At 40.4% G+C, this 13,960-nt stretch overlaps 1 protein-coding gene across 4 annotated transcripts in view; it reads left to right on the top strand.

Moving 5' to 3' along the window:
• sdk2b (sidekick cell adhesion molecule 2b) overlaps positions 1 to 13,960 on the top strand; it is a 375,326-nt gene that overhangs the window by 271,566 nt on the left and 89,800 nt on the right. For all 4 annotated transcript variants that reach the window (XM_042508531.1, XM_042508529.1, XM_042508530.1 and 1 more), the window contains exons 3-4: positions 2,592 to 2,698; positions 6,079 to 6,226. In XM_042508531.1, coding sequence (XP_042364465.1) covers positions 2,592 to 2,698; positions 6,079 to 6,226 — 255 coding nt within the window. The remainder of the gene's footprint in view (positions 1 to 2,591; positions 2,699 to 6,078; positions 6,227 to 13,960) is intronic.

Genomic DNA, 13,960 nt, shown 5'->3' with positions numbered 1-13,960 from the left:
AACATGTATAACAAGCTAAGTGCTGGTGTGTTTACTTGCACCACTTCTTCTTCTCTTCATTCTGTTAGTTTGTCATCTTGTACATGACAGGTACGGCAAAGCATACCGCGTCCTTCAGTGCATCTAGTATGCACAGAGATGGCGATGCAGCACGCGGATGATAATTACCACTCTCTGCTGCTCTTTCTCTCGTTTAACGTACCTCTCTTGCCTGCGCTCTCTGTCACCCCCGGTTCCCCACATATTCGGTCGCTTTTCCTTTCTACACCATCTTTTTCTCTCTTTCCCTTTCAGTTTCATCCATTAAAACTCCTGCCAAAAAGCCATTAAGCATGAGACAGTTCACATCATTTTCATAAAAAAATGTCAATAAATAAACAGAATTCTAGGAAATTATTTTTTTTCAATAATTTCCACTAATTTCTCCATGATGGATCATGACACCATCAAGTATTATGTTCAATAATAAAAAACATACATTAAATATTTGGGACAAAAACAAACACAAGTTGGATGTATGATGAATAAAAGGTTATATTACAGAAGTTAGAGACAGTATCAATCACATGGAAGTCTGTTTTGAAAGTCATTTATCCAGGCGACCACTTTTTGGGACTGTACTGGTTTTCATCCCTACATACCAGTTTGCGACAGGACCCATAGTGGCATTTATCCCTTAAACACTAACTACTTAATGGTCCCAAGACATGAACTCCATCAGTTTGAATAGAGGTTAAATAGATAGGTTACAATAAATAGAGATTAGAGTGGTTTGGAAGTCCCCTGCCTTTAGTGAATGCAGTCTTTAACGTTTTTGTAGTAACTGCTGCCTATAGCGCTTTGAATAACAGACACAGAAAATGACATTTTTATACTCATTCAAAACCTGTTGACCTCTGCAAATGACACTAAAGCTTGTACATTTACAATTTTTACTGTTTATCAGATTTTTTTTCTTGCCTGATATGAATGCAAGAGATAGCAGAAAGGTCACATTCTGTTGTTGAGCATATATACAACATCATGAAAGTATTGTGATTGATATTACATTCAGTAAGCTTCAGAAGAATGCTGCTGTGAAAAAGAGTGTCAGTAAGAGCATTTACCTTGAGCCATCATATTTTACATAAACCTTTCTTCTGTAGAATCTGTAATTAAAACATAAGTAGAAAAGGCATTGCACCACATAAAAATGCAGTAATCTATGTGAGGCTCAACTGATGACCTGAAGAACTTCAGTTCATCAATATGACTATTGAAACTTGAGGCGAGACACTCTTGGTGAAAACATAGCTAATTCATGCACTGGTCAGTTTTGAGAGTTTGAACTATTTTGCTTCCATAACATATCTTCTTTCAGACTTGTGCAAAGAAATTGACCAAAATACACATTTGGGTGTTAATTTTAGCTCTTATTTCTATTCTGGAAATGTATGCAAGACATGCATGTTTAATGAGATAATGAATTATTTGCATATTTAAACACACAATTTCCAAAAATTAATAATACCAATAATAAAAATCATCTTAACAGGAAAATTTTTATCTGTTAGTTTTTTGTCACCTCATTCACCTGCCGTCTCAGCCTATCAATATGCATTGCAATTAAGTATACTTAAGTTTAAAAATACACTATTTTAGGTATTTTAGAAAAATACTTATTTAACTATTAAAAAAAACACTATTTTGAGTATATTGTTAATTGTATATATGTGCAATTTAGTGTATTTATTTAACTGAAAAAACGCTGTTACATACATTATTCATTGTATACCTGTGCAATTTACTGTACTTATTTACCTTAAGTAATACACTTTTAATTATAATATCAATTGTATATATTTGCAAGGTAATGTATTTTTTACTTAAAAAAAACCCCACAATTTTTATTTTTTATTATTAATTGTGTATATATATATTTATATTTTTTTTTTACTGTGATTTAAAGTACGATGTACTACTATGGCAACTTGCAGGATATGTTTTAATCACTGTTTTAGAGCATCATCATTTGCCTCTCATTCTTTCAGAATCAGCTGTGTCTCCAGATGTGGCTCAAGGTAAAACATGCATCAAGTGGGTAGTTAGTCTTTACAGCAGCAGCTCTATAAAGTGCATGTAACACTGCCTCCACATGGCGGGGAGGCAGTATTGCTACCACAGCTGGACAGCCAAGTCAAGGTCAGAGTGTCAACTGCTGGAGACGTTCGGCTTCAACCTTTGTCCCAGGGGATTTTTGCACATACGTGTGCATGTGTAAAGGAAATTTTAATGTGTTTGTTGTCTGTGTGAGTGTGTCTTGGGGGAGAGCTTTGCTGTGGTAGCTGCCTCTCGAGCATCATTATCATTGGAATAAACAATAGCTAAGCTCCGATGTCCTCTGTGCCCTTGTTCCTCTATTAGATGGTCTTATGTGTGTGTGCTCAGACGCTGACGCTCGTGCTTACAAATTTGCAAATACCCATGTTTGTGCACTTAACGTAAGCACCCCTTTGATTTCTACTTTTGTCTTAATTAGTTTACTGGGTTTTTTTTTGCAATTTAAGAGAACTCTCATGCGTATCTTGTATGTGTTTCTGTGCTTATTAAAGGTACCTAATCCCTTCGTTGGACCGCTCCCATGCTGGCTTCTACCGCTGCATCGTGAGGAATCGGGTGGGAGCGCTTCTGCAGCGGCGCACAGAAGTACAGGTGGCCTGTAAGTATGCACACAGGATGTAGGTGAAACACAGACAACCAGACCTAATGGATAAATAAGAGCATAGATGATAGAGAGGGAGTGTGTGTGTGTGTTTTGACTGCCTGCAGAGTACACAGCATGCCCACACTCTGTTTGGTTGCCTTTGTATGAAGGACTGAGCAGGGAGGGACAGATGCTGGCGGGGTGAAAGATCTACCTGCATATCATTCGGGGTGTTATCAACCCAGACAGCTGTTCCACTCAGCATTCTCATTAGATTGATATTGTTGCCGTGGTTGTTTTTAACGTTGCTTCATTTCAATATGACCGCCGCTTATTTCATTCTCTCTCTTTTGTCAACAACATCTGTCGTTTCTTGGCGAAAAATAGGGCTCAGATGCGCCGCGTTTCTGTAAATTTCCAGCGCCGCTTTCAGGCCCGCTCATCTTGTTAACGAGCTATTACAAAAGTACCGCAGAGGTGTCTGGAGTGTTGTCACGTCGAATACACCCGCTCCCCCCCTACAACTGTCCTACACCCATTATCCCACCTTCCCAGGGTATGCGAGGTTCATTGGTTTCCCCTTGTTTCAGCGACATTTGAGTGGATGTGACACTCCACCGTACCTGAGTGAACAATGCAGCCAACCAGGCGTGCAGGAGAAAGCGATGGGAGGGGGACGGAGAGGGCCCAACAGTCCCGCCGGTCCATTTCTTTGGCAAACACGCTGTTGCTGAACTGCTCCTCCTCTCTCCTCCAGACTCTTTGTTGCTTCTGTCACTGTTTCTTTTTGCTTTTCTTCCCTCTCTTTAGACTTTCTGATGTCTGGACACCACTGCTTTCTATTCATTTTTTAGCTTCCACCCCACTGTTATTCTGTTTCTCTTTATTCCCACCTCTTCCCTTTTTCCATAATTCTCCACCTCCCCTCATCGGTTGCTCATGAAGGGATACAAATGGCAAGACAGAATTAAAAAAAGAGAATTAAGGACACCTGCAGAAGAAATGGATGAGATAGACACAGGAGACAGGGAGAGAAGAAAGACAGAATGGCAGAGATGGCGAGATCTCTTTTGCAAGCTATTCCATTGAGGCAGCACAATTAGGTTTGCAGAGACACACCTCAGAGAAAGGGAAACATGCAGAGGCATTAGAGTTTAGGGGAAGGGGGAGGAGGACACCACATCGCCGAAACTGCAGATCAAAGTCAGGGGATTTGCACACTTCCCAGATTTTCATTTAAGCTAAGCACCACAGCTCCACCGCAAAGCCAGATTACCTTTTTTTTATTCTCTTTGAAAGAGAGCGAGAGAGAGAGAAAAATAAGATTGCCATCGATGCACAACCACTCCAACATCCTCCAGTTCAAAGCCCCATACCTTGATCCCTACATTTTTCAAAGATATTATTATTTCTAAAGTGTGTTAGAACTTAATCGAGTGTTTGATGTTACTTTCAAATGATTTCAGCAGAGTTTTTTTTTTTTCATTGTTTCCGTTGAATTGAAGAGACAAATATATGATCCTTTCCTTGCCTCCCATGGAGATAAGAAAAAAACAATCTCAAAAGATAGTTTGGGTTTTTTGCAGTGGGGTTGTATGTGGTACTTATCCGTAGTAGGTGAATTAGATAGAGTAGATGTCAGTCAACAAGCCCCCAGTTTGGAGATGCAGGCTGGAGTAAGCAATGTACTGCTGTGGATGGGGACCAGCAACAAAACATAGTTTATACACCTGTAAAGAAGTCTCACCTAAAATCGATATCAGTTTAAGTGTGCGCTGTATTGAGAGTATTTACACTGCTTTACCTTAATGTCAGACAGCCCATGTGACCATTAACAGTTTCCCATCCATGTTCTTGTCATTCCACCAGAGTGATCAACAAAAGCGGTAATTTTAGCTCACTGAACTCTATCTGCCAGCTGGTATTGTGCGACTTTGGTGACTCCAAACTAACCCTTTTAAAGGTGAAAGCCACACAATATACGTAACTACAGTATTTGATTGAGGCTGGCTTTGAAGAGAACAATATAACAGCTTCAGTTTCCTTGATTGACATCAGTTTCCTTGTGCTTCATTCAGATGCCTTTCCCAAGCGTTGAAACCTATGAAATCTCAGCAAACTGGTTTTGTTTCTTTTGAAAACATGGGAAAAGGCAATGAGCAACTTGGCAAGAAATGTCCCGCAAATTGCAAGAAATGAGGAAAACTGATTTTATATTATATATAATTATCATTATGTATTATTTTTGCACTTTTTCTTGGTTTATTTCCTTGTTTCTTGTTGTTTTTTTCCCTCAATTTTCAGGATTTTCTATTAATTTTTACTAATTTGGCACTTTTTTAAAAAAATTTGCTCATCTTCTTCTAATAAATCAAATTTGCTAGGAGTTTCAAGTGGTTACAGTAAAGTAGTGAATATTGTAAATAAAGCATGTACTTCAACTGAAATTATTTTTTTTAAGTGAGATTTTTTTTTAGGTGGCTAAAATATGTTTTGTTGCCGGCCCCCATCCACAGCAGTACATTTTTTAACTTCTGTGTCGGACTCCAGCCTGCTTCTCCAAACTGGGGTCGTGCTGACTGTCTGTAGGTGATATATTGTCTCTGGATAAGCACCCCATACAGGCCCACTTCAAAATTTTTAAACTATTCCTCTAAGGTTTTAGATTTCACAAAAACCAAAGTGTGCACTTCTAAGCAGCGACAGACAATGTGAAGGAAAAGTTTGCTTGTTACTGCTGTCCAAGAAAGGTTTACAGCCAATACGCTACACAGAACTTTACAGCTAAGATCAAATCTACAACTGAAATTAGCGCTGATCGACAGGAAATCCATCAAAAATTCCTAACCTGCCTATAGATCTCACTTACAAGTAGGCAGAGCGAGGAGCAGGAATATTAGCGCAGTACTTTTGTCAGCTTTTAAGATATAATGAGGCAGGGGAGGAATAAAACCACTGTAACAAATGAAATGTATTAGCAGATAACAGAATAGTGGCAGCGCTGGTCATCTACTATGTTGAGTAATGCACACATTTAGAGCATGATCAAGATTGATTGCCCCTGATGCATCCACACAGGAGGATACGGAATATGAATATGAGTCAATTTAGCGTCCCCTCTGTGTCCCTCTGTGAGTCATTACATCTCGGTTCTTTCTAGCCCTTTTCTTGATGCACTGTGTGGAAACCATGGCAACAACAAGGCGCTGTCCATCAAAGTGGCTCGATGTAACATTTCACAACACAAAGCAGATGGCAAAAGCTCTGTGGGCACCAAAAGTCAGATTCAAGAAAGGAGGGTAGATTTGTGTGCGTGACTTTACCTGCCCTTTTTCTTTCTTATTCTCTTCTGTGTTTTCAGCTCTTGTGTGTAATCATTGTTTGTTTTCTTGCAGTTATGGGCAGTTTCGAGGAGGGTGAGCGCACCCAGTCAGTGTCTCAGGGAGAGGGCGCCGTCATCCAGGCACCACGCATCCGCAGCTTCCCCCAGCCACAAGTCACCTGGTTCAGAGATGGGCGTAAGATTCCACCCAGCAGTCGCATGTAAGTCCTTTTTTCTTTGTTCCTGTGAAGTCTTTTTTGTGCTTTACTTTGTGTTTGTGTTTGATCTTGTGAATACTTCTTTGTGGCTTGTTTGTTCCTGGGGTCTTTGAGTGCTTTAGTTTGAAAGCGTCTGTTCCTACCTGTCTTTTGTCATTCATCTTGGTACTTTTTGTGCTAAAGGAGAGTTTGAATTTCTCCTGCAAAAGCGAGGGCCAAGACCAAAGCTGTTTTGGCACTGTGTGAAATGAAATCGCCCCTTTGTTGTGTTTTATTTTAAAAGAAAACCCAAAACCGACACTTTTTTGCAACGTGTCTGTGTCTATCTTCATATTGGTCTCAAAATGGGGGGCTGTTTGTTTCTGAGGTCACCTATCAGTGTTTGCCAGCCGGCAGCGGTGGTGTTCGAACAGCACCATCAGTGCCTGCTGGGGCCAGGGAGCACTGGAGCAACAAATGGGATTGTTGTTTTGCTTTTCCATTTTATACACTTAAAATGGAAGGGTGTAAATGGAGAGGTGGAAAGGGAAAGAGGTGTCCTTTCTCTGGAGAGCATTGGACATTTTTTGTACTTTAGTTACATGAGTTCTGGTCCTGTATGTAGCAATTTAAGAAACATGAAAAACAAGCATATTTCATGATATTTGTGGACTTATATATTATTAAAAATGTACACCACCCAAGGCTGATACTTTGTGTAAAAAACCCGGGGAGAACAAAGCGATTCTTGACAATATGACGAGCTCAATTCAGACTATTTGTAGAACGCATTTAAAACAACTACAGTTGATGAAAGTGCTTTACAGGCATAAAATACTGTACAGATAAATACAGAAGCAAATTTCAATAGGAACATAGGAGAGTGCCAGCAAACATGTAAGCATGATTTACTCTTCCATCCTCTTTTGGTTGCAGAAGTAACCTCTTTAAATTTACACGTGGCCCCTATTATCATCAGTGACACATTAGATAATTTAATCCATGACACATTAGTTCATTTATGAAGCCCTGGACTTTATAGCTCATATATGTCATGTTCAAACACCGATCAGCCAAAACATTAAAACCACTGACAGATGAAGTGGAGAAAATTGATCTTCTCGTCTTAATGCAATGGCAGTTGTCCCCTCAGCAGACTAATGCGCCATGCCACACTGCAAAAACTGTTCATCAATGGCCATAGAAACGAGACAAAAAGCTAGGGTGTAAACCAGGCCTCAAATTTATCCAGATCCCAATTAAATCAAGCATTCGTTGGGTGTCCAAGTACACCGGCATGCAATGCACAGGGCTCACAGGATCTGTTGCTCACAGACACCACAGGAAACCCCAGACGTCCTGTCTTCATGTCTCGACAAGTCAGAGCCATATCAGATCCAAGAAGGCCAGATCCTGGGGTACCAGCAGTCCCACAGATTAGATTGAGATCTGGGAAATTTGGAGACCAGGGCGACATCTTGGGCTCTTTGTCATGTTCCTCGGGCCATTGTCCTGCTGAGGTGGCCACTGCCATTGTGGAGTGAGGGTGTGCAGCAGTGTTGGGGATGGGTGGTGCATGTCGCATCCACACGAATGCACGGACCAAAGTTTCCCCAGCAGAATATTGTTTTGGTATGAGACAATCAATATTGTTTACTTCACCTGTCAGTGGTTTGGGTGATGGGAAAACTTGGACAAGAAGTGTGCGCAGAATATGTTAAGGTCAGTGATCAGTGCATATTTTTAGGTCATTTTAATCCAGTAGTCTCAGAGATTTTTTTTTTTTTTTTAACGTTTGAGTTACCCGTTTTTTTAAAAAAAGCACATTTTTTTCCCTTCTATTTTACTTTCTATTGTTACACATATAGCTCCACCGTTTTAACATTACATACCCGTGGCATTGTGATGGACAAGAAATGATCAAATTGATGCAGCAGGAACAGAGATATCATCTTTTTTGTGTGCTTTTGCATTTTTTTTGCATTCATCATCATTGTCAAATCAAACCCATCCCATTCATTACTGACAGTGCTACCCAACCACCGATGGTCTATTTGAAAATTTGGATTTGTTATGCTGTTAGTGGCTAATGTAGCCTTGAGCTGCTAGCCTCCAGCAGAGATGAGGAGCGGCTATAGACGTCTTGCATGCTTACTTTTGTCTTATTCCACACCTGCAGATTTTTATTATATGTCACGCAGCTCTGTCTGTTTTTATCATTTTCATATGCCTTTGTCACTTATGCAGCACTACTCCCAGGACCTGTGAAAAGACTATGAAGCATAATATTAGTTGTAGTTGTATTAGTAAGAATAGAGCTATTAAATATTGTCAACATTATGTTCCAATTAGACTACAATCCAAGGTCAAGGTGATAGTACTTCTGATTCTCATTTGTACATTTTTTTTTAAACATCTCTGTGTTCCTGTCTTTGTGTGGGAATACTTTGTAGGTGTGTACCTGCACATTGTGTGTGTGTGTGTGTGTGTGTGTGTGTGTGTGTGTGTGTGTGTGTGTGTGTGTCGAAAAGGCACTTATCCCCATCTCATCACATCTGCATTTCTTCACAGTGGGAGGTGACCTTGCCCTTGGTTAGAGTGAATCTTTCTTATCAGCTCCTCATCATCAGTAATCATACCCTGACCTAGAATGACAATGAGACAATCGCCCAGACTGACTGAGGAGCTGAAGGCTGCGGACAGCCATCGGTGGGCTGCTGGCTTCGATTTTGTACTGTCTTGTGGAAGTCGGGATTATTTTTAAGGAGTCGTTAAGTAAAAGGTCAAACGACAGTGTCGTGTGGAGCTCACTGTGTATTTGAAGGGATTATTGTTATAAAAGTTTGAAAAATGATCACACTTTGTCGACAGTTTTTGGCGAGAAGGATCCATCAAAGAATCTTTCATTTCTTTATTAGATTCACATTCGTCTCAGCTCCTTCTCCTCTCCTTCCTCTTGTCTCATTTATTTCTTCTGTTGATACCTCTGTGTCTCTCTTCTCTCTCTCCTTTTTGTCTCCATTATCGGCCACCCACTGCGTGTACTTTGCTTCTCTTCATCCTCGTTACCTACCCTCTAGCTCTGAGAATGCTAATTCTGCACGCACTACCAAGGTCACTGTGTGCAAATGAGCACCGTTGATAACAGGCAGCCTTTTTTATTGAAAATCATTTAATTGAATTTGATTCGTGCCACTAGCGTTGACTCTGTAGAGGCATCAAAGTCTCACTAGTGGGGGAGAGTGAGAGAGCGACGAATGTTACCTTGATAAAAGCTCTTTTTGGAGGACTAATGCTCTCCAGAGTCGTCTCCAGCTGTGTGGTCTCTCGAAACATTGTCACATGGGCTGCTGTGTATGATACTTACAGACACGGGGAGACTGCTGGTTCCATCTGTGAGATCTATACTTGCCAAGTCAGATTGTAATGGAAGTCATGGTTTGGTTTAGGAGACATGGTCATGATGTGAATTCAGTACAGTGGGGAAAAGGGCCTACGCTACATTCATGGACCCACAAAAACCTCTGAATTCAGAGAGGGGACACATAATGATCACAAAAGGACCCAAAGAAAAAGGAGATCTGTTGGAAACACTGATTATATTTAAACCTTTAAAGCACCCAAACATCAGTGATCTCAGTGATAGGTGCAGTTTGATGTGCACTGGCATGTTGGAAATGTTTCCAGTCACATACTCCCAATGGTGGAGCAACATCAACCAGCCATCTTGAACACAACTCTCTTTCTGTTGCTGTTTGTAGCTGACTGGGAACCTGCAGATGATCAGCTTCAACACATGATTGTGCTTCTTTTCATGTGCTAAACTCAGCATATGGCGTAAAGTTTCTGGGCGGTACTCGCACTTGTAAACTTTGGTTCTGTATTGCGTGCGTCTGTCTACATACTGTGTATTCTGCGCGCGGCTGTTTTACCGTTGTACCGTGACCTTTTGGCATTAATACATGAACTGTTAGAGCTCTAGTTTCAAGTTACAATGTAGAACAGCAATGAAGGAGAAAAGAGGATAGGAACAATGTACCACAATCTTGGTGACCATTGTCTTTTTCATGTGCAATTATTGTTTTACTTACCACTCTGTGCTTTTTACTCTTTTTTTCTATGTCCCCTCATTGTCCCTTGCTCCTGCTATCCCTCCTCAGGTGTCATAACTTTAATTTGCAGACTCTCCAGGGGTTTGTCTTGCTTCTCTCTGTGCTCTGCTTAATCACACCTCAGCAATAAAAAAAGAGAGGGAGAAACAGCCAGACCCAAAATAACTATGGTAATCACCTCAAACCAGCAGCTTATAAAATGGACTCTTACTCTGCAGGCTGCTGAACTGCATTATTTGTTGCATTTTGTTTACATTGACTCTCAGCCTGAACTGTGTGGAAAAGCTGTCAGCCGATTCTTCAAATTGCACCATACGGTAGGAGGGGCTGCTCTTGCTGTCTTGTGGCGTGTCTGATTAGTTTTTTTGCAGTAAAAAGATGGCAGGAGCTTGAAATTCACTCCAGGGTGACACTTGTTGATGGAAGGACTTTTGTGAGGCGAACTGTGTCAGGTATCCTGCACACCAAGCAAATACATAACGAGTGATGTGACGTCTCAAAATATACAGAAAGTATTACCAGAGCTCCAATAAACTGCCTGGATTAGGGTTTGATAGTATTTATTCAAATCAAGTGTCAAATACATTTATCAAATGCAAATCCTTAAAATACAGAGGGAGTTTGTTTAAAGGACAGAGAAGACGCTGTCTCACTTTATAGTCGCGTGGCTCTGGGGATGAAAATCAGTACGTTTATGTGCACATCGGTGTCCTGGTTTTGATCATATCTGGGATATGGCTTTTAGATGGAGCGTGAGAAACCTGGTTACTCATCTCCCTGTTGACAATGAGCACATTTTGGTTTCTGGTTGCCTGAAATCTGCTGGATGTAGCTTTTCTATCTGCTCACTGGCTATACAATACAACTTATGAACTGCATAACAGAAGTTAGACATCTCCTTCATTTCAGCTTGTTGATCATTGTTACATAATTTACCATCAAATTTCATACTGTGAGTACGTGACTTGAGTTGATGACACACCTACACAAAAGGCAGGGAATGATCAGAAACATAAGATGTTTACATCACAGTAATCTGATTAGGGAGTTAGAATAAGATGTTTACATGCAACAATATAGTAATTCAAAAATGTGATGGTAACCAGGATACTTGAATGTATGCAAACTAAGACTGACCCAAATGCTTCAAAGCCTGAATGTTAATCTATGTCCAAAACAGTAATTAAATAGATCAGTTTGTATGTTACATTTCAGTACATTGGTTGTAATGTTAAATCCTAAAAAAAAGAATCCTAAATAGCTTGTAAATTAGGATATAGTAATCTAACTTTACTTATTATGCATGTAGTATTTGATAGATATAAAAAAATGTTATGTTACTTAATTGTAGGTGGATTTGATTTGCAGTATAAAGTGCAAGTCATCCATTTATCACAGTTGCCCACATCTGACTTTTCAAGCTGTCGTGGACACCCTGCTCTACCAGTGGATTAAACTCAGCTCACTGTGGCCAATTAAGGCAATTTAGAGATAACGGCAGATTTCTTTTTACCCCATCGACTTAGCAGTAGGAGTAGTAAGATTTTCAGTCGACTGAAGATTTTCATTGGTTGGCTACAGCCCTATGCTGCACATCAGCATGTTGCCATAGTTCTAGCCCTCAGGCTCACGGATGCATGTTACCTCATATAGTTTAGTGTGAACGCAACACACCACCCAGGCCCTGCAGTTGTAAAGGAAACCCAGAGAAACTGAGTGAACACTGCATTTTTGCTTCCCTGTTGCCAGTTTCCCCTCTGGCAAGGCAGCGTCTCACTGTGGCACTGTGACTGCTCTCTCTTTGCCATGTGGCCTCTGCAGCTGTTGTTTCTGGCGTGGGCAAAGACTCCTGTGCCGTCTCTCACAGTGCACCCATAAACTTACTGATTCACTTATGGTGCTGTTTCACTCTGATGCTCTTCTTGTTCACCGTCCGGCCTCAAGAAATTCTGTCCTTGTTTGACTCGATGTGCAGCTAAGCTCTGGTCTCGCTGTGCTGCAATGGATCGGTTCTCCTCGTCTTTATTGTGCTGTGATGTAGAGCAGGATGTGTGGAGAAAAAGAACTTATTTAACACTAACAGTCATTACTCTTCCCTTATTGAATGGGAAAGCATTTGGCAGGGTCTTTTCCATTCAGCTGCGGTGATTTGTTGTGTTATTTTGGAGACTTAATGTGGTGTATAATCAGAGGCTCCTTCAGTAAACACATTCGCCAGGAATTGCAGGGCTGCTGGCGGGAAGGTGATCCTGCCGCTGGATATCACAGAGCTGGTCCTCTCACTATTTCACCGCTGACAACAACTAACTGCCCACTACCTGGCTTTCTCTCCCAGAAACTTTCTATTGACACTTAGGCATGGATTTATCTGCATTACACTGAAAACAACCTTGTAGAGGTGTCCGTTAAGACAGAACACAGAGGGGTCTGACCCGCAGGAGTCAGTGGGAGGACATCGCTGACACACTCACATGCACACACACACACACACACACTGCAATTCCCCTGAGTAATCTGCTGTAGCCACTGATCAATTAATGGCCCCTGCCTGTGATGTTCGGGTCCTGTCAGTCTGCTATGGATTCCCCATTAGTCACCTGGGCCAGTGAATAGCCGGGCCCTTTCTCTGCATTTCCCTACGACCAACTGGCCAGCATTAGTCATGAACCCAACAAACTGCAGGTCAGAAGAGAAGGGATGTCAAGGAGAAGCAGCTCTAACGGCAGAGAAGAGCACACCTTCATGCATGTGAATGAAAGAATTTATATAGAGAGCTCATTTTTTATTTTTATTTTCTTGATTAATCTTGATTTGTTATAACCTAAAGTTCAAAATCAGACTCAGAAAGAATATACAAAGTTCGTACAGTCATGAAAGCCGGAAAAGTCATGGAATATTCAAATGGCACTTTTCAGGCCTGGAAATGTTTTGGAAAAGTACATATACCCTGAAAGTTTTGAAAAAGTTATTTTGTTTGGCAAACCTGCATGATAACACATGATGTGTTCAAGGACCATTGTAATTTTGAAAATCTAACTATAATTTCTGTTATAAGAGTTTCTGGCAGAGACAGTTGGTGCCCTTTTTGGTAATTCCTAAAGAAGACATGACTTCCAAACCCATGGGTTTGGGGGATATGATTTCTTTAAAAATCAGAAGTAAATTAAATTTGAAAAAAGCCATTTTAAGTCAAATGCCCCTCTCCTAAAGCCAAAATAAAAAAACATGAGTCCCTCCCCATACTTAAAAAAATACAGTTTACATGCCTCTGCCTTTTTGTACCACACCTTAAATAACAAACAGTCCCTAAAATATATTTAAATACTGCTCTAAATGTATTATTTTTTAAATAATATCTTCGAAAAGGCTATCATATAGTAATGAAAAAGAAGTGATAAGGAGTATCTGTGTTGGTTTAGAGAAATTTACATGGACATGTATTGGTAAAAAGGTGTTTGAACCCTTTTATTATTATTATTGCTATAATATAGATACATTTGTTGGTTATTTTCTTCTTTCAGCTTCAGTTTTCTTGTTTTGTTTGACCAACAGTCCAAAATCATGAGAGACTCTTTCCATTTATGTGTTTAAAAAAAAAAGAATGGAAATCTGAATAGTCCTCAGCGATTAGACCTCATTGTGACTT

Source organism: Plectropomus leopardus, chromosome 19, assembly GCF_008729295.1.
Source record: "Plectropomus leopardus isolate mb chromosome 19, YSFRI_Pleo_2.0, whole genome shotgun sequence".
Classification (NCBI taxonomy): Eukaryota; Metazoa; Chordata; class Actinopteri; order Perciformes; family Serranidae; genus Plectropomus; species Plectropomus leopardus.
The sequence above is the reverse complement of the archived record's forward strand: the minus strand, read 5'-3'. Positions and strand labels throughout refer to the sequence as shown.